The 27,832-nt window shown below is 40.8% G+C and overlaps 2 protein-coding genes across 2 annotated transcripts in view; both read right to left on the reverse strand.

Annotated features, from left to right (window-relative positions):
* Positions 1-915: 915 nt before the first annotated feature.
* Positions 916-17,124, reverse strand: LOC309390671 (malignant fibrous histiocytoma-amplified sequence 1 homolog). Its single transcript, XM_081950253.1, has 10 exons — positions 17,074-17,124; positions 15,106-15,973; positions 11,761-12,052; positions 11,227-11,416; positions 10,389-10,570; positions 7,708-8,192; positions 6,489-6,646; positions 4,374-4,533; positions 2,511-2,581; positions 916-1,248 (listed from the first exon to the last, which is right to left on the reverse strand). The coding sequence occupies exons 1-10, from the start codon at positions 17,090-17,092 to the stop codon at positions 1,106-1,108; spliced, it is 2,568 nt and encodes an 855-aa protein (XP_081806379.1). The 5' UTR covers positions 17,093-17,124; the 3' UTR covers positions 916-1,105.
* A 2,763-nt stretch (positions 17,125-19,887) lies between these two features.
* Positions 19,888-27,832, reverse strand: part of PHRF1 (PHD and ring finger domains 1) — a 38,422-nt gene continuing 30,477 nt past the window's right edge. The window contains 5 exon segments of the mRNA XM_081934088.1: positions 19,888-20,785; positions 20,787-20,879; positions 21,113-21,241; positions 23,780-24,043; positions 24,543-24,619. Coding sequence (XP_081790214.1) covers positions 20,741-20,785; positions 20,787-20,879; positions 21,113-21,241; positions 23,780-24,043; positions 24,543-24,619 — 608 coding nt within the window. The 3' untranslated portion in view covers positions 19,888-20,740.

A 27,832-nucleotide genomic window follows, 5' to 3' on the forward strand; every position in this document is an offset into this window, starting at 1 on the left:
TTCCCTGGCTGAACGTCATCAGCCAGGGTGAAACCACCACCAATTGCCATGTGGAATGTGTGCCGGGATGATGGTTTAAGATCTCAGCACATTGCATATATGATCTTGGAGCAAGAGTTCAAGGAACAGGATTCACTAATGTTCAGCTATGGGGGTGTACATAGTAGATATATAAAATTTCTCCCAAAACCTTACAGACTGGTTAATTAACCACTAAGTCATTTCCCTATCAGATGAGAGGTTCTCTTCTGTTTTCCCAGAGAAATCTTTATGTACCATATTTTTCGGAGTAGAAAATGCACCAGAGCATGTCACACAAAGGTTTTGAAGAAAAATTTTTTTAAAAAGTTTTTGCACTCTGCAAACTTCCCCAAAATGGCCCGTTTTTTGCAAAAATGGGCCTGGTTTTTTTCCCAAAAAAAGGGCATGAATAGCCCTTAGGAGGCTTATAGAGTGCTCCTGGGGGTGGGGGAGGGAGCAAAAACGGGCAAAAAACGGCCCATTTTATATATATAGATATATATAAAGGGCATGGATAGCCTTTAGGAAGCTTATAGAGTGCTGCTGGGAACTGGGGGGCAAAAATGGGCAGTTTCACTCATTTCTGCCCTCCCCAGCCCACAGGTGCTCTCTGAAAGCCTTCTAAAAGCTATGCAAGGCCATTTTGGTGAAGGGGGTGGAGTTTTAGGAGACAAAAAATGCTGTATTCAGTGTATAAGACACACCCAGATTTTCAGCCTCTTTTTTGAGGTAAAAAGTTATGTCTTATACTCCAAAAAATACGGTATTTCCAGGCTTGTTACTCCTTGAACCAACTTCAGCCTGCCTCAGCAATCAGCTGCCTATAATACAGAGGTTCTGTATTGTAGACATGTCCTTTGCATCGTATTGAACAAGTGGATGAAATCTTGTCTGTTTCATAGCAGTATAGCTGATGCTAGAATAGAGATACACGAAGGTTCCAATTCATAACCAGAAATTCTGTACGTTACAGTTGTGACCTGCGCTTTTGACTTCATGGTCAAACTAACATTCCATTTTTCTGGCCAGTTTCCCCTTACTTGATGTCCTCCAGGTATGTTGGGCTAGAATTCATAATTCCAAACTAGTTTAAGGAAGGCTGCTTTAGACTGCCACTATAACAAACCTGTCTTTCCACATGGACAGTGCTGGTTCCAAAGGTAGCATTCCCATAGCTGGTGATATAATATTGGCTAGGAACCTCGGTTCTGCTTGGTTTGTTTGGAACTGTGAAAAAATAATGAAATGCTTAGTAATATTACGCCTTTGCAATAATGTGGCATGCTATGGCAGTCACATGTGGCAGGCTGCCCTCCTATCATCCAAGTTTATGGTTAATTCAAGAGAAGTATCAAGTCACTAGGCTATGTGTAGAAAATAAGAGGCAGCGACTCTCTTTCCCATTATCCAGTTCAGATAACCTTACCATGGCAAGATCACTAGCTCGGTCTCCTAAGAATTTTTAGTGTGAAGTGCAATCTCCAACATTGGAATAATTCAAGATTATTCTGCTTTAACCCTCCAAAACCAATGGGCTATAGCCCAGTGGTGGGCTGCTGCTAGTTCGGACCGGTTCAAGCGAACCAGTAGTTCCAGTGAGTAGTTGGCCCCGCCCGCCTGCCCCTGCCCTATCCTGTCCTATATTTCTGTATTTTTCAGCTCAGCTGATTCGCGTGGCACAGCAGATCGCTGCACCTCGGCTGTTTTACTCACCGGCATTGCAGTAGAAGGTACGTTTTAGAGCTTAAAATGGGCAGTTTTTGAATGCTAAGGCAAGCAAGTGCGTGAAGTATGAGTGCGCACGCAAAACGCGCGATCACCGAACTGGTTGTTAAAACGATTGCAGCCCACCCCTGCTATAGCCATTATACCTGAATTGCAATAAAACACTACAAACAATCTAAACACAGAAAAGCACCACGGAATTTTATATCTACAAGCTTTTTGAAGAAAACGTGCCATACTAAGCCTATATTTTTCTGGATATTTACCTTAAGGCCATGATAGCGAACCTATGGCACGTGTGCCAATCGCCCCAGGTCAGATCTCCATGCCGTTTCTTTCATGAGCTGCAAATGACGAAACAGAAGCTCATGAAAGAAAAAGATCTTACCTCTTACCGCACTGCTGGTGTTGGGCTGCCCTGTCTCCCGCCTTCGGGTCTCTGCTGTGCATGCACGCATGTCTACGCGTATGTCCCAAGCATATCAGCATGTATGTCCCACACATGCATGTACATATGTCCTGCACATGCACACTAGCATGTCTGCACATGCATGCATTCATACAAACACACGCACCTTTCATTTTGCGCATGCACACGGGCACATTTTGGGCACTCGCTGTCTAAAAAGGTTCGCCATCACTGCCCTAAGGGCAACTCAATTTCATCATGCAGCATTCTAGTTTATTGAAATAACAAGATTAACTTTGGTATTTAAATAATTAAGCCAGAACACTGACATTAATGGCAAATATTCGAACCTCACCTTTGGGTAACAGGAGCTCTGTTTCAAATCGATGGGCACAAATTCCACAAGTTTTAATGTCTTCTTTGAACCTGGAAGGAGGTTGGATGAGAAACAGGACCAAGCATCACTAAACAGATTGGCCTCTAGTCCAGTGGTGGGTTTCAAAAAAATTTTTAGAACCTCTTCTGTAGGTGTGGCATGCTTTGTGGGAGTGGCTTGCCAGCCATGTGACCAGGTGGGAGTGGCTTGCCAGCCATGTGACTGGGTGGGCATGACCAACTTGTAAAATGGGGTGAAGTTCACTTAACAACGATCTTGCTTAGCAACCAAAATGTTGGCTCAGGAACTCTGGCATTGAAGTATGCAAGTTTTAAAGCTGTCAAGTTACAAGACCCTTGCACCCCTAACCCTTTAGAAAAAAAACCCAGGGGTGTTCAAACTTGACAGCTTTAAGACTTGTGGACTTCAACTCGAAGAATTCCTCTTCTCGCTCTTCATCTTGATGATGTACAGATGGGCAGGGGGAGGGAGCTGGAACCAGTTCTAAATGGCACTGTAGATTTATGGAACCTCTTCTATAGAAGAGGTTAGAACTGGCAGGAACCCACCCTTGCTCTAGTGTGATAGGTATTACTAAGGTATCAGACTAAGGACAAGATCAAAGTTCAAATCATTATACAAGCATGGGATTTACTGATTGACTTAGGCCAGTTACACCTACAGTATTTCACACCAGCTTATCACTAAGATAAAGGATGGGATAAAATTTAGACCCTAATGTACCTCACCTTGAACTTTTAAAAAAAGGCATTAAAATAATTCTTAAAATGTGGATGGGTTTGTTTAGGGTCAAGTTTGCTTCGGTTACCAACAGTGATTTTTGCTAATGCCTTAAAGATGAACATTTGAAAAGCTATAGAAGTACAAAGGGATATTTAAAATCCCACTGCTGTAATTTGGGGGTGGGGAATGCAAAAATGCATGGAAATAAATTGTCTTTTGAGCAATGATCACTATTCTTTCCTATTGCTATTCCTGGATAAGTAGAAAGCCCTCAGGAATAATGTGTATTCGTCTTAATTGTAGACACCAATTTTGTGGTATGGTGATGGACAGAACAGGAAATATTTAAGTTTAAATCCCCAGTGCAGCCTGAGGCTCCTGTGGACCCCTTGAGAAAGGCACAGATTTCAGGCTGATTTCTCAAGACGATCGCTTTGGAGACCTTGTGTTAGTAATATAACATCTCCAAATTTCATTTGAATAAGAATATGAAAACATTAAGCTCTTAGCTTGACTATAAATATATTCTCTAACTTAGGTTTAATGAGGTTAAAAAAAAAGAATGATGAAGCCCTATCTATAAACTGAAGAAAAAAACCTTACATAATAACCATCCTGCAGCACAGCTTTTTCTAATCTAGTGCCATCCACATTCCCTAATCTCCTGTCTAGTTTGTGCTGTGCTGGCTGGGAACCATGGGAGAGGAGACCTAAAACATGTCAAAGGAAGCAGATTCATGGAGATTGATACACCAAATGAAGGAGGACTATAAAAGTGGTAAAAGTGAAACCCTCAGTAACCCTATCAGAAGAAATGCTTAAATAAAAACAAGCGCCTTATTTGAAATATTCTGCAGGTTTTGTTTTCTCTTTAAAGTCAATATAGAGGGTACAGAGCCATCCCTCAGTTAAACTTAAGAAACAAGGATTCACAGCCAAGTATCTCAGCTAAGGATCTGCTTTGGAAAGAGAAATGTTATAGTCAGGGTATATTTTCTGGATAAAGGCCAATATAGAAGGAACAAAGTAATTTAAACCGCAACCTCTGAAAAAACTTCACAGTCTTGGTTTTGCTGGGGCACAGCATGAAATACATACACAGGCATCTTATCTTCCAGATCTGGCCAGACAAATTCAGCAGGACATCCAACGGTCCGGCAAGGAGCCTTTATGCAAAGATGGAGCCCAGGCCATTCCTCCAGCAGTTTTTGATTGATGGAGATGATTGTTATAATAAAGTCCCAGGCTAACTGGAATCCTGTAAAAGGCAACAGGGAGAGCGGTCTTCAGAAACATTCAGAGCAGCCAGCCTTCTCCAACTTAGTGAATCCCAAACGGGTCTAATTTCAACTCCCATAGGCATCATCTAGTCCAGCCGAAGGCTGTGAGTTTGGGAGGGGGAGCTGATATTTGATGCTGTTGGAGAGCCCCAAACTGCAAAAGGCTGGCCTAAACTTTAAAGGATGCTTTAAAGCAGATGCGATTTTGCTGATTAAACAACTGATGTGCACAAAAGTGCTTTTTAAAAGGCAACTGGACTTACTTGTTTTTTCTTTCTTTCTTGAAAACGTTTCTGAAGAACTGAGGAAGCTTCTTGGATGAGAAGTGAAACGTTTTCCAGGAGAAAAACAAAACAAGAAAGTCCACTTGCCTTTTGAAACCTTTGGGACAACCATGACCTGGATGACTGAGACTCTCCATAGACACACTGCACACAGACTTTATCTTGGTCCCTGTGCGGCAACAGGAGCTCTTGTTTCATCGCTGTTGAGAAGAATGACTGAAAGAAAACAATAAATCCATTCTCTAAAGTTGGTTCTTCAGTTGCACTGTTTGGCTTAGGACAGGGATGAAGCATGTCTCTAATCTACCACTATTTGTCAGTGGGTCCTTCTCCCATATTCAGCATCAGTGGGATTTGCCTGTATGAGAAACAGATTTTTTTTTAGCTGGCATCCAGAGGTGGGGCTGATCATTCATCATATGCCAAGCCACTCCAAGAGTCAAGACTGTCAAATGGCTTCCTTCAACGGAGACTCCAGGAGCAATTTTATTAACAACTAGCTGATAACCTGGCGCTGCCCAGGTATTTATTTATCCCAACCCTCCTTCCATTAATGTCACCGCAATTTCGAATGTTGGATTTTCTCCCTTGCCAGAGGGAGCCCCCTTGTGGAGTTCTGTGAAGCCGTTACCATGGCAACTCCACAGCGCTGTACAGTAAAATCCATTTTACAGTAGTATGGTAGAAGTCATTTGAAGGCATAACAGGCTGTATCTTAACAGAACACACACCCTGAGGGATGTTAGGGCTGTATTACCTCAAAAAAGGGTGAAAATCTTGGTCCATCTTATACACTGAATACAGCATTTTTGGCCTCCCGAAACCCCACCTCCTTCACAAAAATGGCCGTCCATAGCCTTTAGGAGGTTTCCAGAGTGCTCCTGAAGGCTGGAGAGGGCAAAAATGAGAAGAAAATGGGCCTTTTTTGTTCGTTTTTGCCCCCCAGCCCCCAGAAGCACTCTATAAGCCTCCTAAAGGCTATTCATGCCCTTTTGTTTGACAAAAAACGGGCCGGTTTTGCAAAAAACGAGCCGGTTTTGGGAGGTCTGCAGAGTGCAAAACCTTTTTTTAAAAAATTTGCCTCTTCAAAACCTTGGTGCGTCTTAGACTCTGGTGCGTCTTATACTCGGAAAAATACGGTATATATAGATTACATAGATTCCAGCCTTAGATACAGGTAGTCCTTGACTTACAATATAGTTCATTTAGTGACCATTTAGTGCCGTTGAAGTTACAACAGCATGGAAAAAGTGACTTATGACTGTTTTTCACATTTATAACCATTTCAACATCCCCATGGTCATGTGATCAAAATCCAGACACCCGGCAACTGACTCATAGTTATGACAGTTACAGTGTCCTGGGGTCACGTGATCCCCTTTTGCAACCTTCTGACAAGCAAAGTCAACAAGGAAGCCAGATTCATTTAACAACCGCGTTACTAACTTAACATCTGCAGTAATTCACTTAACAACCGTGGCAAGAAAAGTCGCAAAATGGAGTAAAACTCACTTAACAAATGTTTCTCTTCCCAACGTAAAATTTGGGATTATTGTGGTAGTATGTTGAGGACTACCTGTATACTGTTTTGTTCTGTATCATTTACATGACATTTGAACCAAAAAAGCAGTCAATGCCTCTGTACATACCAGTCCACTCTCCTGGCTTTCTGCATCTGAGCTCCATGTAGCTGTAACCCTTTTGGTTATTTGCTTTGATCAGTAAAGGTGTGCCACTACATATGAGCAGGCAGATGGCTTTAGCAACCCAGTGAGTTGAAAAGAAGGAACAAGCTTTCACCATGAGTCTGGGAAGAAAGTCGGGAGGGGGAGGGAGAAACAGTCAATACTTTCAGATCCTATTTTAAGATGTTCTCTTTTTCCCCAGCATTACTCGTGCTGCTAAATTGGGCCCAGGCAGTTGCAACAATAATCAATTCAAAAAGGGACTAAACAGCCCACATTCTAGAGAGTCCCTGATGCTTAAAACTGCTGGGGTGCAGTTATTACTGATGGCTTAGAACTTGAGAGATCAGATTCAAGCTCACACTCAGCATGGAAGCTCCTGGAAGAATTCTGGTGTAGTCACTAATGCCTAGTGTTGAGAAGAAAACCTAGGTAGAAATGTTCCGTAGGTGGCTTTGAGTTCTGGGAACGAAGGAGGGTTACTCTGAAGGCTATTATATCTTTCAGAAACATGCTGCAATCAATTCCCAGACTTGAAGCTTCTTGCCTGCAATCAGGCTACAGAATTAAGTAGCTTGGTTACAACCATTGGTGGGATTCAGCTAGTTCGCACCACGTCAGGAGAACCGGTTGTTAACTTTCTGAGCAGTTTGATGAACTTAGTTGTTGGAAGAAATCATTAGGGCAGAGAACCGGTTGTTAAATTATTTGCATCCCACCACTGGTTAACTGCATGTTCCACTGTTGTATTTGCAAAATCGTCCTAAATTTAAAGATCAGTAGTTCGGCGGTTCGAATTCCTAGTATAGGTCTCCCGTGTGAGCTAGATGGACTAGATGACCTCTAAGGTCCCTTCCAACTCTGTTACTTTTCTGCAGATTAGAGCGGCTCTCCGTTTGACAGCCTGCAGAAAAATACTCTAACAGAGGATTAGGACAGATTACTTTAAAGACAAGAGAGTATCAGTCAAACTATCAACACCCAGCAAAACCCTCACAGTTTGGTAAGATAAAAGTGACAAATTATCAAAAATTGTCCAGTAAATAGTGGTGGCCTCGTCCTTATATTTGACCCCTGCTTGTGCAAATCAACTGGCCCCCATTCAAAGAGGCCCTCAATTGTAGATATTGGCCACAGGATGGCTTGTTATTATGTATGACACTTAGTAGATACTATTCAATACCTTGGGAAGAAGCCCTCTGGGATCTCAGGAGAAAAGTACAAGCGAATATGCAAGTCCTCTTTTTGATCTTCTCCCCACATTGCTGAAACCTCCTGGCTTTGATTGAGATAGTTAGGAAATAAGTAGTGTGTGTCCTTCTCCAGGTTTGGCAGAGTTTCCCATGGCTCCCCAGGTATAAATGTTCTGGCTCTGGGATTAAGTCCTTCTACATTTCTGATCTCCAGGCAGATCTCAAAGTGCTCAAGTAGGCTGAAGAGTTTCCCCTTCTGGAATCTGCTTCCCACCATTTCCTCAAAGATGTCTACCATGTTGTCTAAAGAAAGCTGCTGCTTAAGCAAAGCTCTCATGGCTTTCTGGCATAGGATGGCTTTGGATTTAAACGTCAATGCCCAATTGGCCCGGTCTCGGATGGTGGCACGTTCTCCTATCAAGATGTCCACAGAAATGCTCTCCAGCTGTTGCATTAGACCATACCTCACAAGAGTCTACAAAAACATAAAGACATTTGCCTAAGTAGGCTCACAATTTTGCTAATGGAGTTGACTGAAGATAATCAAGACTTACAAGTAAACCTCTTGGTGTCTTGTAGTAGATTGTTTTCTGATTCCTAAAATGTTTAATCATTCCAACAATAAAACCATTCAACTCTTGTCCTACCTCCTTTTTAAACAAGTTTATACATTGAAATCTTAACTCAGAAACAAAAATAATTGGGTTACTCTTCCATTCTCCCTGTACTCCCACCTTCAGACCACGCTTTTGTATCTGACTCTTGGGGTTTGAACATGTCCCACATGACATGAACCTGTCCCACAGGTCTAAGGCATGCCCTAAAATAGTCCATTGCCTTTTAATACTTGTTGGAAGTGGAAAGTAAAGGAAACACGGTGTCTAACTAAGTTAAGCTGAAACATACAAAGAATGTTCAAAAGTTCTCAGTAAGTGGTAAGGGCATATAGTTAAATTAATACATATGCTCACCTATTCCATCTTGCAACATAATCTGGAATCATATTTTGAATTCCTGAACTGGATGGCTGCAACATTTAGCTGATGCTTCTGGATAGAATATCCACTTCTATTCAGACCAGCTGATTATTACAAACCTTTGATTTTCTGCGGCAAGATACAGTCGGAATGCCAAGTGACTATCCATATTTCCAAATCATGAACCCCAAGCACTAATCTCGTTTAGATAAAGATACTGGGTAGGAACTTAATACATTGCACTTATACAACTTGACTTCCATCTGCCAGTACTACTTCACATTATATTTTATTCTGTTCTGGGAGAGGGGGTGTCTCTCAACCTCAGATAGCTTGTCAGAAAGCCAAGGAAGAAGAGTAGAGCAGGAAAAATAGGATCCTCCGCTTCCCGCCACCCAAATGGAAACATTTTTCTATGTGAAAGTCACCTCATGGGCATTTTGGTTTTAACTGCAGTTCTCACTTTATTTTCCTTGTAAAAAAATTACAGGAAAATGGGATAAAAGCATTTACCAATACACCCTTGGTTTAAATACAGAAAAAAAATGTAGAGGCTGTTCATGAATGACCCCACCTCTTTTCCGAAATCCAGCACTTTTCATTCATATCAATAATAATCTTTGCTGAATGAGACTTGGGAGAAAACTTAAGGGGACGTTTGGACAGCTAGTGTTGAGTCCATGGAAGATTGTTTATGCCATTATTTTAATGGTTTAAATTTGTTTTTTGGTTTTGTTTTGTCTTTGTAAAGGTAAAGGTAAATGTAAAGATTCCCCTCGCACATATGTGCTAGTTGTTCCCGACTCTAAGGGACAGTGCTCATCTCCATGCTTTTAGACTGCTAGGTTGGCAGAAGCTGGGACAAGTAACGGGAGCTTACTCTGTTACCTGGCGCTAGGGATTCAAACCGCCAAACTGCCGACCTTTCTGATCAACAAGTTCAGTGTCTTAGCCACTGAGCCACTATAATAATAATAATAATAATAATAATAATAATAATAATAATAATAATAATAATAATAATAATAATAATATAATACTTTAATTTATAGACCGCACCCTTTCCTAAACAGGACTTGGGGCGGTGTACAGTCATATTAAAAACAATGTGAATACAAAAATATAGATATACATAGATACATAGATAGACGGAGGAGGTAGAATATGCACTGTACAATAATAAATTAAAATTCGAATAAAATTAAAAATTACCCTTAAAAGACTACCCAAAATAAGATGTTTGCCAGGAGGTTGAAAGTGGGACTATAAATCAGCTAGGCCAGCTAATTGGAACAGGTGGGTCTTAAGTTTCTGTCGGAAGGAGCGGAGGTCGGTAATAGTTCTAATATCGGGGGGGAGGTCATTCCAGAGGGTTGGGCCCATCACAGAGAAGGCTCTACTCCTGGGCGCCGCCCATTGACACTGCTTAGTGGACGGTACCCAGAGGAGTCCCTCCCTGTGGGAGCGGATTGGTCGCAGGGATGTATGAGGTGAGATGCGATCCCGCAGGTAACTAGGTCTGCCTCCAATTGACTTTGTAGCACCCCACAAAGTGTCTGTTACTATTGGGAGCAGGTTATACACATGGGAGAACCATTTTTTTAAAACCTATTGTCTCTGGAAATTTGACTTCTAGCTAACTTCAGAGAAGCAATGGGCCTCTGATGCTAAGGTGGAATCAAGGAGGTACTCACTCTGAAGAGAGTGATCAGAATAGTTGGACGTAAGAACACGGTGTCCTTCAGCTGCTTGATCTTTTCATACCATACAATTAATCCAATGCGATGAAGGTATCTCAAAATATCCCGCAGAAGTTCTCTATCCAAATGATACTGCCGGGAGAGCTTGCTGTGTAAAAGATTGAAATTCGCCATCCCTAAAATATGACAAGAGAACTTGTTGAGGTCTGCTGCGAGAAACAGAAGTCTCCGGCAGTCAGGCAACAGTACGTTCTATGCTTCAAGCTACATGTAGTCTTCAAAGTACGACCATAATTGAGCCCAAAATGTGTGTTGTTAAGTGAGACTGTTGTTAAATGAATTATGTCCCATTTTACAAGTTTTCTTGCCACAGTTCTTAAGTGAATCACCGGTGTTATTAAATTAGTAACACGGTTCTTAAGTGAATCTGGCTTCCCCATTGACTTTTCTTGTCAGAAGGTTGCAAAAGGTGGTTGCAAGATCCCAATCAATTAAAACATTGATTTGTGTGGATTTTTATGTTTTTAAATAAATACTTGCCCATAAATAATAAGGAAACGTAGCACCCAAATAAACTTAGCTTGCACAGAGAGGAGGCATCCATCAATGGCTCTAGATACCCAAATGAACTCAGAGTTTTAATTTAGGCCCACACAAACAGTTTAGGAACTATGCCCCAAATAATTGTTCTGAACTAGTTGTGGCTATACAGCTGTGGCAAAATACACATGTTCCATTGCACGTGTTCCCAAAGGGATTGCCCCACTTAACAACAGCACAGTAGAGAAAAGAAAGAGGAAATTATAAAATGCCACTAATAATATTTACTTGCCATGTTCGGTGATCTCTTCGTTAATTTGCATCATATCCACAATTGCTGCTTCTACTTGTTTATAGATAGGGGGGAGCACTTGGATGACATTGGGGAAGAGCTCTTCATTCTTGACATGCTCCAAAATGATTTCTTCGAGTTTTTTAATGTCCAGGTAATCCATGCAGTTGACAGGAACAAGATCTAGAATCTAGAACAGAAAATGCAGAGACAAAGAGAACTTCAAACAAGCAAGCAGAGAAGAGGGGAATTACTAACATACTGCTTGAGGTCTAGCTTTTGTGGAAGTTGAGTGGAGAACGGAGTGGAATAGGAGATATCGTACATGTTTATGTATAGCATGACCAAATTAGAGCAACTGTAAAATGTCTCCCTCTCTCCTAAAAGTAGGAGTCATCTGATAGGCTAGAGATTTGGACCAAAAAAAAAAAGGAACCATGTCATCGCTGCTTTAGATTGCTTCCTAAGATGTTTGGACAATTGCATGCCTGCAGTTTCAGGGTCGAGATCATTGTATATGACAGCGTTTCTTACTGTAAGGGTGCAATTTTCCATTTCTTTCACTCGAGTCCACTGGTCTTCATAGAACTCCGATTCCTCATTGTCTTCCAAGTTAGCAATAAGGTGAGTTAGGTTGGTCTGTCTCTCCTCCAGCATGGCCTGTATCTTGGACATGATATCCTTTTTCTTTTCTTCAACCTCCTCTTCTGAACAAGTGTCCACGTGAGTTCCCACGGGAAGGACTACAGAATTTGGCACTCGCATAAAGAGGTTGCTAATCCAAAATCCAACAAGATCCTTGAAGGAGTCGTCGGTATGCTGATACCTATGAAAAGAAAAGTGACGGATCACTGAGCCAACTGACCCGCCAATCTATTCATAAACTAGCTTATTTAAATGCAAATATTTTCAATACAAATAGTCCTCCATTTACGACCTAAACAACAACTACAACAAAAAATTAAAAATCAATGTTTTTTAGTTATAAAAGATGAATATGAACATTTTAAAATAATCTCATAATATCTGGCAACTTACATCTTTGCAAGAGACAAGTGCAATTAACAATAAAAAAGCTTTACACGGAACTCAAATTGAAGATTTGTCCTTGAGAGAGTAAAATGCAAGTCTACTAAAAATTTGGACAACTAGCCAGATTCTACTCCCTTCTTTAATACTAGTGGATAAAGTATTGAACCTAAACATCTGTTGCTAAATAAGACATTGGTTAAGTGATTTGTGCCCCAGTTTACCACCTTTCTTGCCACCTTTGTTAAGTGAATCGCTTCAGGTGTTAAGTTAGGAACACGACTGTTAAGTGAACCTGGCCCCCCCATTGATTTTGTTTGGCAGAAGGTCACAAAAGGGGATCACGTGATCCCAGGCCACTGCAACCGTCATAAATATGAGTCAGTTGCCAACCATCTGAATTTTGATTATCTGACCATGCAGATTCTGCAACAGTCATAAGTGTGAAAAAATGTCATAACTCACTTTTGTTCGGTGCCGTTGTAACTTTGAATGGTCACTAAACAAACTGTTATAAATTGAGGACTACCTGTAGTCCCAATCATCATGTAATACTGGCAGCTCACCTGGAGTTTCTTTTTCTTCCTCAACTTCCTCATTAAATTATATACGTACTTGTTGTGGCCCAGCAGGATCTGGTTGAGCTGCTGATGGACTCGGATAGCGAGGAACCATATGAGTCTGCCCTGGACGATGTGGAGGACCCTTTGCAGGGTTCAGACTCAGAGCAGGGACCAGAGAGGCTGGTTGGCCACCAGGATGCGCCTGAGGCATGGAGCAGTGGGGAGGATCAAAGGCAGTTTGTCCCTGATGCTAGATTGAGAAGGGCTGAGAAACGGAAGCAGCAACTCCGTAGGCAGACTCACAGAAGATGATTAAGCACAGGTGGTTGTGGATTGACCCCTCCCAAGAGAGATTATAGGTGAGGCGTTGGGAGGGGACATTTGCAGGAAACAACCGTTCGAATTAGTAGTTAAGAAAATCTATCTGTGTATTCTAGCCGTGTCTGTTCGTTTGGACTATCTGCGTTGCTTCATTTGAATTGTCTGGGTTGCTGCAGAGCTACTCTATTGAACGTGAGTTGTCTGGGCCCTCAGCCAAAGGATTCGTTATCCTCAGTCATTAAACAGTGGCAAACAGCCAAGCCTGTGTTCTGGTTTATTCACAGACGTGTGTGTGTGTGTGTGTGTGTGTGTGAGAGAGAGAGAGAGAGAGAGAGAGAACACGTACTATTATTTGTAAAGTAGTGCAGAGCTCCCTAAGTCAGAGGTGTCCAAACTTGGGAACTTTAAGATTTGTGGACTTCAACTCCCAGAATTCCCCAGCCAGCCATGCTGGCTGGGGAATTCTGGGAGTTGAAGTCCACAAGTCTTAAAGTTCCCAAGTTTGGACACCCCTGCCCTAAGTAAAAATTCAAAGCAAGGAAGACACTAGCTTAAACAGCCATCTGCCAGGCTTTACCCATCAGTGACAGTACAAGCAGTTCATTTCTCCTGAAATAAAAAAGGCTGGACCAGAGTATCAAACATATGATCTTGGCATACTGCAAAATGAATTGAAGTGTGACATTATTTTATATATCCATCGTTGGAGGCAAAAGACAAACCAACAAAAATGAACCATTTAAAAAAATGTGCAAGAAAGCATGAAGTATCTGTAACTAAATATGAGAAATACATTCTGTGGTGTGCTCAATTGTTTTTCAACTTTAGACAGAAACAATAGGGAATCGATCTTTCAATTGCTATATTTGGCTTGCTGGGAATTCAGCTCAGATATCCATTGTTGAAAATTCAAAACTCTGGGCCGGACTGATTAAAAGGATACTTTTTTGGGGGGTGGTAAATTCCTTCTGGGTCGAAAAACCTTACAAGAATTAATTTTTAGTACAAAAAGTGCCTATTTTCTTCAGAAACCGTGCAGTGCAACCCTATGCTGGTTTATTGGAAGTGATTTCGGTTGGGCTGGCATAAAATTTAGCCTGAGATGGCCCACTAATCAGATAGCAATGAAGTAGGAGAAAAACAGCGATCGTTGCCTCTATACTATCACCCCCAAGAGTCAGCCAAAGTTTGAAGCATTTCAATGTGACTCATTTAGAACTTGGTGTGCGTGTTTAGATCTGTCTGTTCCACTTAAATTAAAGGGAACTGTCACTGAAAAACATTTCACATTTCTTGGCATTAGGGCCAGGATGTGGATGAGCCTGCTTGATGGTGTCAAGAATGTTAGGGGTATCTCCATTGGGAGACAGAAAATAGAGCAGCAGAATGTATAGCTAGAGAGAAAGAACGTTGCTAGTAGCAAAAAACACACGAATAGAGTTTCAGACACTGCTAGTCAAAAACAAGTAGCTTTACTACTAATAATTGCTTCACAAGCAGTGATAGTAGATATTAGATAGTAGATATATGTCCAAACACAATTCAAAGAACAAACAATTGCTTACAGTCGCAGTTCACGTTCCAGTCATCAAGCGAGCAAGTAGTTATCAAGCATAGGACAAGCAGAGAGAGAGAGTGAGCTCTCCTGACTCCCTCTTATTGTAGAGTTAATTACAGCTGATAAGTACATTCACCCATTTAAAGCAACAATGGCCATTTGTTATTGCATATAGATATATGTTGCCTACCCAACACTAAGAGTATACTCCCAACAAATAATATAAATATGATTGCTGTTCAGCCTTGATTATATTGCATCCTATCTTTGTGTTTTAAAAATGTATTATTTTTTTTTGTGTGTCCTAAAACCCGCACTAGCTATCCTGAATTACAACTTGGGTGACCATTTAAATCTCATCCATAAATAAGTACCACACGTTCGCAAAGAAAGCCAGAGAACACTTACTGGTGAAGGTTAATGACCAAGATGACAAGGGCTTGTGAAGTAATGAACATATGGTGGGTGACATAGTATTCCAGCTGGCCAGCAAAATCCCAAAAGAGAAAGGTGAAGCCTTGGATATGGAACTCGCTTATCTCAATCCCAATGGTGCGTTCTTCCATGGATAGACGCACAACTTGTCCCTGCTTTAAGCTTTTGCACACTGTAGACTTTCCTGCTAAGGATGTCCCCAAAAACATTGTCTTGACACGCTTGTCTTCCTCAGCTTGGCCGTTCTGTAGCTGGTTGAAGTAACTGATGATCTGTTTGATACCCCCTGCGCATACTTCGTCTGGGGGTTCCCTCAGTGAGTTCCCACTTACTTTGAACATCTTCAGGGACAGCTCTGTGAACAACTCTCTGGGGAGCTGATGCAAAACATTATTTTGCACGTAGAATTCTTGCAAGTTTTTCAACTCCAAGACTACTTGAGGGATGGCTTGAAATACATTTGTGGACAAGTTCAGATACTGGAGACAGTCCCGGCAGGAACGTAAATCCTTAGGAAGGCTGTCTAAATGGTTGTTGTTAAGTCGAAGATGTTTTAACTTAGGGAGAGAACAGAAGATCCCCTCTGGGATACCTCGGATTTGATTTTGATTGAGCTCGAGCTTCTCCAGATGGATCAGGTTCCGGATTTCCACTGGGAAATCTGTCATAGCATTTTTCGACAAAATCAATTTTTTCAGGTTGTAAAGACTTGAAATCCCAGTGACATGTTTCAGTTTGTTCCGGTCCAAATTCAGGATCTCTATATTCTTATTTTGTAGCACTTCAAGCGGAAGAACTCGGAGTCTTAATCTGGAAAGGGTAACTTCATTGACTTCTTGCCCTGGGGAACGAAGAACACAAGATGATGTCATTAAGGGAGAAAAAAGATTGAAGGGGCCTTGGTGCTCTCCAAAGTTGGTTGTTTTCTTGCAGACGTTTCATTACCCAAACTAGGTAACTTCATCAGTGTCGGTGGCAGACAAAAGACTGAAACATGCTTATTATTAAAAAAGCTCTGTATTAGGGAAGCCCGTTTACTTGATGTAGTGACAGTGGAGGAGGGGGAAAGTGGTTAAACTTTCAAGTTTTCTAAAATACGTGATGAAGCCAAATGTTACACAGAGGAGGCAGGCAAAGGGAAGAGGAAAGCAGAAATAGTAGGAAGAAGAGCAAGTGGACAGTGCAGTATTGGGAAAATATATTATATATAGCTTGAAACAGAATGAAGGGAAAGCTGCAGATAGAGATAATTTCATATTACTCAGGACTGTCCGCATAATTGGAGGGATAACAATAATAAAAATGGCTGATGCTACCCAGTTTAAAAATAGAACAACGCAAGCCATTTTCTCAACAAAACGCATTCTTTCTAAAAAGAATTTAAAAAATAATAACAATCTAGATTATTTCTGTATAACAACACTGAAAATAATTTATTCTGTACTATAGACATGGAAATAATATCCCAGTTCTGACAGTGCAATCCAAAATAGTATATTAAGGAATAAATTCTATGTGGTTAATTGGCCATCTCACAATCGCATAAAATGTGAGGCAAAGGATCGACTTTGCTGAGATTCATACAAACTTGTACCATAATTTGGCAGCCTGATTTCAAGAATGCAGGTCAATGATAAGTAAGTTATGAGTGAGTCCGATTGTTGAACAGATGATTAAAGTTACTGCTTAGTACGTGATGTAAACCATGGTTAATGGCTTAGCAATTTGCATGAATCCAATTGAAAAAAAAATCACTTAAAAAAAGTTGCCTAAAAGTTGCTACAGCCCAGCCTGTAAAAAGAAGGGATGGGCAATCCCTACACCACGAGTGCCCTAGTGGAACTATCCAGGTAGTATAAGGCTGTAGATGTCTAGACCACCTCTCACCTAATCTTCTCAACTATACATAGCAATTAATAGGAATTAAAGATTGATACTTACTAGGTCTGTGCTCAGACATATTTTGGCCTCTGCTCTCTATTTGTCAAGCAGCAGCTGTGTCCTTGCCTTCTATTTTCATTTCCTGAAATCTTTCCATTTTGAAAAGACTTGCGCTCCACATTCTCCTCCCCATATTTCTAAATACTGTATAGCCCCTCCCTTCACTTTCTGCAATCCAAGGGAAATGAAAGAGGAAGAACTGGATTCCCCAGAGGGCAGACTGATGGCTCTCTGATAATAAAATGCTCCCACCACTTCCAGAAAAATGATGCTTACAAACTTTTTTTTAAAAAAAGCATCGTTTCATATGTTCAGTTGTAACACTGTTCTTTCTTAGAGCTTTGGTGTCCTTTTAAATGTCTAATCTTACCAATTTCAGCTAATGCCATGAAAAGTTAGGCCTTTCAGAGATCATCTGACCTAGGGCGAGAATCTGTTGATATTCTTAGAATTTGGTTTTACTTTTAACTTAGTAGTTGGTTTGAGAACACATCCCAGATTGCTTGTGTATGCAGGGTGTATGAGTATTTGGGGAGGGATGATAATTGTTTGATAGGTGGATTCTTTTAGTGATGTGACAGATGATATTACATGCAACTCTTATGTTTGGTATTCTCCACTTGCATTGTGTCCATTGACTGCAGTATCAAAAGTCTGAAATTCGTCGATCAGAAGACAATGAATCTATTATGTGCAGAGGGGAGAAACGACAAGAATAACATGTTAAAAGTAAGGTTCTTATCGTGTCAACTCCATTTTTTAGAACTAATGTCTACATGGGACCTGTTATTTCCGCTTTAGAGGCATCATATTAACATTTGATGAGCATTTGCCAAGAATACTATCGAATGTGGAAACTAATCAAGGAAAGAAGCAACTTAGAACTGAGGAGAAATTTCCTGACAGAACAATTAATCAGTGGAACAGTTTGCCTCCAGAAGTTGTGAATGCCCCAACACTGGAAGTCTTTAAGATGTTGGATAGCCATTTGTCTGAAACTGTATAGGGTTTCCTGCCTAGGCAGGGGGTTGGACTAGAAGACTCCAAGGTCCCCCCCAACTCTACTATTGTATTGTATTGTATGTGTTTCTAAGTAGGAATGGATAAAATGGCCAAACTAGATTTTAATTTTGATTAGCAGAAGCAACAAAGAATATTTGGGTTCCAAATCTCAGCTAGGCAAGATGGGAACTTTCTGTAGGTGTCCGTGATGGCTCATTTAGCTTCACTGAAATAGCTCATTTAGCTTCACTGAAATTGAGTAAATTGAGAAATGTCTAAAAGCCTATTTGCAGATCTAAATTTAATAGTGTGTTTTAATTTAATACATGATTTAGGATTATTTATCTTACATATTTGTGAGAGTTTTGGTATATTTAATTAGTTGGAGATCTGGGGGGAGGAGGATGAGAATGAGAGCTCCAAAGTAATGGGGCAACCAAACAAATAAGTAATGATTTAAATGTTACAAGTTGGGGTTTCATTTCTGGTGACTGTAGATTGCCACTTCAAACTTAATTCTAGCAGTCACTAGAAGACATTACAATATGTTCTTTGACCTCTTCCCTTCACCTTATTTATTGTCTATATCATCTTTCTCTATTATTGCAACCTTGCTAAGCACAAACATCTTTTTAAAACTTCATTATCTGCTTCCATGGTGCAATGACCAGATTTGGGTCTAGGCAACCTAACCAGCTAAGGTGCCAAATTTTGGGGGGACACCAAAATTGAAAAAGCTTCTAACAAACGGCAATAAACCCATTAAAAAGCAAAAAGCAGTAAACCATACACTTAGTGTCAGTGGATCCGCTCAAGTGGTAAATATCATTTCAAAGAACATTGTAAGCTCAAAAATTGAGGGGGGGTGACGAAGGGGTGAAATCAGGGGTGAAATCCAGCAGGTTCTGGCAGGTTCTGAAGAACCAGTAGGGGAAATTTTGAGTAGTTCAGAGAACTGGCAAATACCACCTCTGGCTGGCCACAGAGTGGGAAGGGAATGGAGATTTTCCCCTACCATGCCCACAGAACTGGTAGTAATTTTTTTTGAATTTCACCACTGGGGAAAATGCATTTTTCAAATTCCTAACAAAATCAGAAGATGAGTTAAACCACTGGAGATACAAGAATAGGTCTTTGCCTAGTGTACCAAAATGTCTACAGCCAAGCCTGATCATGTTCCTGCAAAGAACATCTACAGATGGGTTTCTCCACTTTTGGAAAGGTACTATACAGAATATATGGAAAGCCCTTCCTATGGTAGCCCCCAATTTTTGAAATGTCCGTGTAGTATTTCAGGTAGCCACTATCTTGCTTACCTTTTGAAAACTAAACTCAACAGTGTCCCAACATGATTAAACCCATCCGATTATGGATGACTGTCATAGGTATTATTAATGATACCAATGATTTTTGGTTTCAGTTTCTATTGTCTTTATTGCACATTTTTAATTTGGTGCCTCCAAACCAAAAGTCCTTTTGGATTGAAGTGGATTATATATTAATTTGATTTAAAGTTTAAGGCTTAATGTTGATTTTTTTACTTCTTTAAAAAGTCATATATTTCATAATTTATAAAAAGTAACTAAGAGCTGTAACCTCTGTGACATTTTAGATTCTATTTTACTTATTTGTACAACTATACAGTGTTTTTTTTTTTGCATGACTTCTACCTTTCCTTGTCTATAACTTTTTATTTAAATTAAAATATTTTAAAGAAAGCGAAGTTCTTGAGAACTGTGCCCGCTTGACCTTGATTAACACTAGAAATCAGGAATAAGACCAGAATCAACAAATAAACAAATATGAATAAGAAACAATTCAAAATAATTTTATAAATTGTAAGATTTCTGCTGTATACATGGTCTGGTTACATTCCTTGTGTTTGCTTTCCAAACTCTGGTCTTCTCCATCTCTCTTGTTCAAAGACAGCTTGTTGAATGCAAGATGGACTTTAAAACCAGCCTTCAGTACATTATTCACAGGAAGCATGACACACTTCAGTTCACGGCCACGCTGTCCCAGAGACCCCAAATAAAGTTCCTCATTGCGACATTGTTAACAGAATGTAAACTATCACCATCTCCATAGCAGGATTTTCGGGGGGAAATTTATAAAGGTTAACATACGTTTGCGTGTCCCATTTGACTGAACAAGTCCAATATTTCTTTCACAGGACAGGCAAAAAATAATTCAGTTCAAGTATGAAACCAATTCTTGAGAATCACAAAAGAACCTGCATTTTTCATAAATAAGAACAACAATGGGAGGAGCACACGCTGTTGTATGCCGGATATAAAAGTGTCTATTTTAAATTCTGGTGAGTGGTGCAGAAATTTAAAAAATAACCCAAAACTGAGGCTGAAGTAAAACCATGACAAACAATTAGGCTATCCCCACGCACGCACATGTGCATCCTTTCCCCAGCGTTTCCTCAAAGGTTAAGGAGCCCAGGGGGTCCTCATCAGCAATCAACTCCAAGAAGACAGGCTCCTATGTGAAAATGTGTCCAGCTGCAGGAAGGTCTTCTGCATCCAGTTTCCAGGGTGGGGTGGGTGGGGAGGGTGAGAAGGGATTGCAACATGCAATGGTGTATTTCTGCCTCCCTCGAAGGGAAGGAAAACATTGTCATCCGGAGAAGCTTTTCTGCTTCTCCCACGGTTGTTTCTCATTTCTTAGTTGAGTCATGAGGCTCTTCAGCATCAGTCTTTTTTGTGTTTCCTGACATGTTTGTATTTCTCCACGTATGCCTTCACAAGATTAGCCACCTTCATGGGATTGATTTCACCGCTTTTGCTGTGACAGATCTGTAAAGAGAGCCAAAGGGTAGGTCAGTTCCAGGAGTTAATGCAAGCAGCACTTTCTGTATTTCTCAAGATTGACTTAGCAGGCTATTGCAGTGTCAGCTGCTAAAAACTAGCCACCAAGACAACCCCACTGAGACTTGTTTATTTACCTTTCTTTTCTGTCTTCTCTTTCACTCACACACGCTAAAACAGCCACCCTAAAGAAGAAAATATAACAATGCCCCAATTCCAACCTTTTGCACAGCTTTCCGAAGAATATCCTTGTATTCCTCCTTTGTGATCTCCCTCTTCTGGTAAAAGGGTTTAATTGCAAGTTTCACTTCTTCCACCGCCCTCTCTTGCATGTGAAGCTTCTTCATGTACTGCAAGGACAGACAGGAGGCTAATTCAGCGATCTCTGTGCTATGAGCATCTCACAACATGTTCAGTCAAAACATCCTCTGTTACATAAATTTTGCCACGTACATTTTTTTGCTGCTTTTTTTTCTTTTCGCAAAATAGTTATTTTACTGACTGATCGTCGATATGCAACACAACAGAAGTCAGATTTTTGAGATCATTCCAGATGTTACTCATTTCTTGAGAGGAGCAGAGGTACTATACATACCAATAAGGTTCTGTATAAACTGTTCAGATTTGTTGTACAAGTAGTCTTCTCTTACTGACCACTCATTTAGTGACTGTTCAAAGTTATCATAGCACTGAAAAAGGAGACTTATGACCAGACCTTGAAGTTGCAGTTGTTGCAGTGCCCCCATGATCACGTGATCGTGATTTGGGCACTGGGCAACCAGCATGCCTTTGCTTGCAATGACCACAGTACCCCACAGTCCTGTGGTCACCATTTGTGACCTTCCCTGCCAGATTCTGACAAGCTCAGTCAATGGGGAAGCTCACAAGAAGTCGTAAGTCAGGAACATGTGATGTCATGCTTAATGACCCATGGTGATATGATGACCAGAGGTGACATTGTAACTCAGGGTGGTCAAGTGATGTTTCACTTAAGAACTGCACCACTTAAGTGTTGAGTTGGCAGTCCTAATTGTAGTCATTAAGTGAGGACCATCTATACTAGGTTAAGAGTCATGTTGTATCAGACCCCAAATCTGTATAGTCTTAGGATTTTTTTTCCCCGTAGCCACTTCTACATGGCCTTGGATGTACAGAATATAAGCACAATACTGTGTTCTCTAACTTTTCCTATAATTAGTATACTGCCATCAAATCAGTAGCCATCGATACACTGCATGCATCTGTCTTGAAATATAGAACTTGAGAGCCATCCCTGTTTTTGCAATAGCAAATGCTGTATTTTTTACCATATTTGGCCATTCATCTAAAAGCAGCCCCATAAGACTCAGCTGTAATGGTGGAGTTTGTAGAAACATTTGATAGATAAGTATATTTAGACAGTAAGCCTTCCAGTCACCTTGTAGGGGAGATGGTGGCATAAAAAGCTAGAAAGAAAGAAAGAAAGAAAGAAAGAAAGAAAGAAAGAAAGAAAGAAAGAAAGAAAGAAAGAAAGAAAGAAAGAAAGAAAGAAAGAAAGAAAGAAAGAAAGAAAGAAAGAAAGAAAGAAAGAAAGAAAGAAAGAAAGAAAGAAAGAAAGAAAGAAAGAAAGAAAGAAAGAAAGAAAGAAAGAAAGAAAGAAAGAAAGAAAGAAAGAAAGAAAGAAAGAAAGAAAGAAAGAAAGAAAGAAAGAAAGAAAGAAAGAAAGAAAGAAAGAAAGAAAGAAAGAAAGAAAGAAAGAAAGAAAGAAAGAAAGAAAGAAAGAAAGAAAGAAAGAAAGAAAGAAAGAAAGAAAGAAAGAAAGAAAGAAAGAAAGAAAGAAAGAAAGAAAGAAAGAAAGAAAGAAAGAAAGAAAGAAAGAAAGAAAGAAAGAAAGAAAGAAAGAAAGAAAGAAAGAAAGAAAGAAAGAAAGAAAGAAAGAAAGAAAGAAAGAAAGAAAGAAAGAAAGAAAGAAAGAAAGAAAGAAAGAAAGAAAGAAAGAAAGAAAGAAAGAAAGAAAGAAAGAAAGAAAGAAAGAAAGAAAGAAAGAAAGAAAGAAAGAAAGAAAGAAAGAAAGAAAGAAAGAAAGAAAGAAAGAAAGAAAGAAAGAAAGAAAGAAAGAAAGAAAGAAAGAAAGAAAGAAAGAAAGAAAGAAAGAAAGAAAGAAAGAAAGAAAGAAAGAAAGAAAGAAGGAAGGAAGGAAGGAAGGAAAGGAAAGAAAGAAAGAAAGAAAGAAAGAAAGAAAGAAAGAAAGAAAGAAAGAAAGAAAGAAGGAAGGAAGGAAGGAAGGAAGGAAGGAAGGAAGGAAGGAAGAAAGAAAGAAAGAAAGAAAGAAAGAAAGAAAGAATAGCAAGCATAAAGTTAAAACATTGGTAGGATTTCCTATTCCAACAAGGGCTTTAGTGTGAACACTGCACACTTTCCTACCTAAACAAAACATCCTAGCAATATGCAGTTCAGAATATTAGATTGGGGAGACCTGAGTCCCCAGCTGACTTTGAGAGTGACTGGAGTGACTCTGAGCTCAGTGTTTTTTTCTTAGAAAGAGGAAGTACATGATGCAGATGAAATACTGAATGGGCAGAAGCTAGAATAGGAGATCATCCAATGAAACTGATCAGCAATATTTTACAAGAAATATTATGAACTGCAACATTAATGTATGCAGCTCCTGGCCACAACCATGGTTATAGTAACTAACATAGATTCCTTAAAGTAGGTGGCACTTTCACAGAAGACGCCTTGAGCAATTGTTTCCCCAATGAAGAAGTGTCAGCCGTGTTCTGCCTGGAACCAAATAACAGGTTAAACCATCAACAAAGACATTCAAGACCAGCAGTTCAATTTTCAGATTTTATAACCTTAAAAATGGATCAGCTGGACTTAAAGACATCATCTAGCTAGCCACCCACCTCTTCATTTTTTGTTTTATCCACTGGAGACTTAGATGCTTTGACTTTTTCTTCTGCATCTCCTGTGGAAGCCGCCTGAATACTTGGTTCTGAAGCTGTGGTCAAATTGCTCCCAGATTCTGGAATTAACCCCTGCTCTGCCATGCAGGTGAGCAGAGGAAGATTCTCTTGTACAATGAACTGAACAGTGGGCTGACTGACTGGTGCATAAGGGGGGAGAGCTGAAGGAAGTGGTACGGTCAACGCCAGGTTCTGATTGTAAACCTGAAGAAGAGAAACAATAGTTAGTCACCATTTATGCTTAAACACCGAGTCTGCAGAACCCTCTCCCAACAATCCCAACCCAAGAAGGGCTGTATTCACCAGAACTTTGCATGACCAGTTGCCAATTCAAAAGGGCTTGGTTCCTACTGCTGATGAACAATGAATGGTCCTTGACTTATTTTAAAAAGTGTTTTTATGGAACTTAAAACCTTGTTCTGAAATCTCATCCAATAAATTAGGGGAAGGAAGAGATCATAAATAGAACAGGTTGTAATCCAAAGGTTGCTGGGTAGTCTGGGCAATATGTAACGTACTGCAGGTAGGGAAGGAAGAGCATTCGGCAATGAAATCAGGTGGGACACAAGTTCACAGATGGGAGTGGAATGGCCTTCCATCATGCTCAACTTCTGGAGTGGGAACCAACCTGAGAGGAATCTAGATCGGGAAACATAGGCTCAGGAATCATATAATTGGTTGGAGGAGATTCAGTTAACTGCACCTGATTTAACGACTGGGTCAAATCCTCAGCTTTCCAGACCCCTTCTTTAGGTTTCTGCTGTTTACAGAATGGCGTCCCTAAAAATTCCCCAAAAGAAGAAAACAATTTCAGCATAGTAATATATCCAGATGATCACAGCAGATAACATATCTTTATCTAATCCACATTAGGACTGTCTAAGAATATATTTGAAGCAAATCTAATACAATACAATAGCAGAGTTGGAAGGGACCTTGGAGGTCTTCTAATCCAACCCCCTGCCTAGGTAGGAAACCCTATACCATTTCAGACAAATGGCTATCCAACATCTTCTTAAAGACTTCCAGTGTTGGGGCATTCACAACTTCTGGAGGCAAGTTGTTCCACTGATTAATTGTTCTAACTGTCAGGAAATTTCTCCTTAGTTCTAAGTTGCTTCTCTCCTTGATTAGTTTCCACCCATTGTTTCTTGTTCTACCCTCAGGTGCCTTGGAGAATAGCTTGACTTCCTCTTCTTTGTGGCAACCCCTGAGATATTGGAACATTACTATGTCTCCCTAGTCCTTCTTTTCATTAAACTAGACATACCCAGCTCCTGCAACCATTCTTCATATGTTTTAGTTTCCAGTCCCCCTAATCATCTTTGTTGCTCTTCTCTGCACTCTTTCTAGAGTCTCCACATCTTATCCACATCGTGGTGACCGAAACGGAATGCAGTATTCCAAGCGTGGCCTTACCAAAGCATTATAAAGTGGTATTAACACTTCACGTGATCTTGATTCTATCCCTGTGTTTATGTAGCCTAGAACTGTGTCGGCTTTTTTGGCAGCTGCTGCACACTGCTGGCTCATATTTAAATGGCTGTCTACTAGGACTCCAAGATCCCTCTCACAGATGCTACTATTGAGCAAGGTACCTCCTATACTGTACCTGTGCATTTTGTTTTTGTTGCCTAAATGTAGAACCTTACTCTTTTCACCATTGAATTTCATTTTATTAGATAGTGCCCGATGTTCAAGTTTATCAAGATCCTTCTGTATCTTAAGCCTATCTTCTGGAGTGTTGGCTATTCCTGCCAGCTTGGTGTCATCTGCAAATTTGATGAGTTCCCCATTTATTCCCTCATCCAAATCATTGATGAAGATGTTGAAGAGTACTGGGCCTAAAACAGACCCTTGGGGTACTCCATTGCATACTTCTCTCCATGCAGATGCAGTTCCATTCAGGACTACACATTGAGTGCGGTTGGTCAGCCACTTACAAATCCATCTGGTGATGATGCTGTCTAACCCACATTCTTCTACTTTATCTAGTAGTAGGTTATGGTCTATCTTATCAAATGCCTTACTGAAGTCCAAGTAAACTATATCGATGGCATTCCTCTGGTCCACTAATTTTGTCACTTTGTCAAAGAATGCAATAAGATTAGTCTGGCATGATCTATTTTTGACAAACCCATGTTGGCTTTTGGCTATTACTTTGTTTACTTCTAGGTGTTAGCTAATTCGTTGCTTGATTATCTTTTCCAGAATCTTCCCTGGTATTGAGGTCAGGCTAATAGGTCTATAGTTTCCTGGATATATTTTTTTCCTTTTTTGAAGATGGAACCAACCACATCAGCTCTTTTCCAGTCCTCTGGCACTTCCCTGGTGCTCCAGGATCTCTGAAAGATATAGTTCAGTGGTTCTGAGTTCTTGTCTGCCGTCTGGTCCTGGTGATTTGAACTTGTCTAGGGTAGACAGGTACTCACTTACCATTTTCTTTCCTATTTCAATTTGTGTTCCTAATCTGATTTTTGTGGTGCTGTTTTTGATAGGTTGGACTGTTTTATCCCTTTGTGTAAAGGCAGATGCAAAAAATGATTTAAATAGTTCTGCTTTCTCCCTGCTGCTTGTCACTTTTTTGCCACTTTCTCCCAGCAATGAACCAATTGTTTCCTTAATTTTTTTCTTGTTTTTAACATGTTGGAGGAAGCTTTTTTTGTTATTTTTTACTTTTGTGGCAAGCCTTTCTTCATTGCCTTAGCTTTCCTTACTTCATCTTTACAGGCTCGGGTTATTTGCTGATATTCTGCCTTAGTTATGTCCCCCTCTTTCCACTTTTTCTACTTATCTTTTTTGTCTTTAAATTTGTCAGAGAGTTCTTTATGCAGCCATGCTGGCTTCTTTTGGGAGCTGTTATTTTTCTTCTTCATTGGTATTGTGCTAGACTGGGCTTTTGTAATCTCATTTTTTCAAAATTTCCCAAGCTTCTTGAGTTGTTTTCCCCTTGAGGATTCTCATCCATGGGATTCTTCCCAAGCTCTCTCTAAGTTTATTGAAATTAGCTCTCTTAAAGTCCAAGACTCTACTTTGATTTTGTTCTACTACTTGTGTTTGCATAATGCTGAATTCCAATATTGCACCCTTGCAGGGAAGAGCAAAGGAGTTTGGGGAATATCTGCAAGACAAAGTCGCTCAGATCCGGAGCGGATGGGCCCCCCTCAGTGGACCGGACGAGCCGACATCAGTGAGTCTTGTGAGCCCACTCTGGGAGGAGTTTGACTCTGTTGCCCCCGAGGATTTAGACGGGTTGCGTGGACGGCTGCGACCCACCACATGTTCAATGGACCCGTGCCCCTCCTGGTTGGTACTGGCATCCTGGGAGGTGACGCGAGGCTGGCTTCTGGGCCTGGTGAACGCCTCATTGAGCGAGGGTTCCTTACCGACTGCCTTGAAAGAGGCGGTGGTGAGGCCCCTGCTCAAGAGGCCTTCACTTGACCCAACGGAGCTAGCTAATTATCGTCCAGTCTCCAACCTCCCCTTTTTAGCGAAGGTTGTTGAGAATGTGGTGGCGCAGCAATTTCCACGTCACCTCGACGAATCCGTATATCTAGACCCACGCCAGTCCGGCTTCCGACCCGGGCACAGCACCGAGACAGCCTTGGTCGCGTTGGTGGATGATCTCTGGAGGGCCAGAGATAGAGGTTGCTCCTCTATCCTGGTCCTATTAGACCTCTCAGCGGCTTTTGATACCATCGACCATGGTATCCTACTGCGCCGGCTGGAGGGGATGGGAGTCGGAGGCACCGTTTTACGGTGGTTCGGCTCCTACCTCTCCGGCCGGATGCAATATGTGTTGACTGGGGGGCAGAGGTCAACCCCGAGGCCACTCTCTTGTGGGGTGCCGCAGGGGTCGGTCCTCTCGCCCCTTCTGTTCAACGCATACGTGAAGCCGCTGGGTGAGATCATCCGTGGTTTTGGGGTTGAGTACCATCTGTACGCTGATGATACTCAGTTGTACATCTCAACCCCAAGCCACCCCAACGAGGC

Source organism: Natrix helvetica (genome assembly GCF_964273705.1).
Source record: "Natrix helvetica genome assembly, chromosome: 1".
Classification (NCBI taxonomy): Eukaryota; Metazoa; Chordata; class Lepidosauria; order Squamata; family Natricidae; genus Natrix; species Natrix helvetica.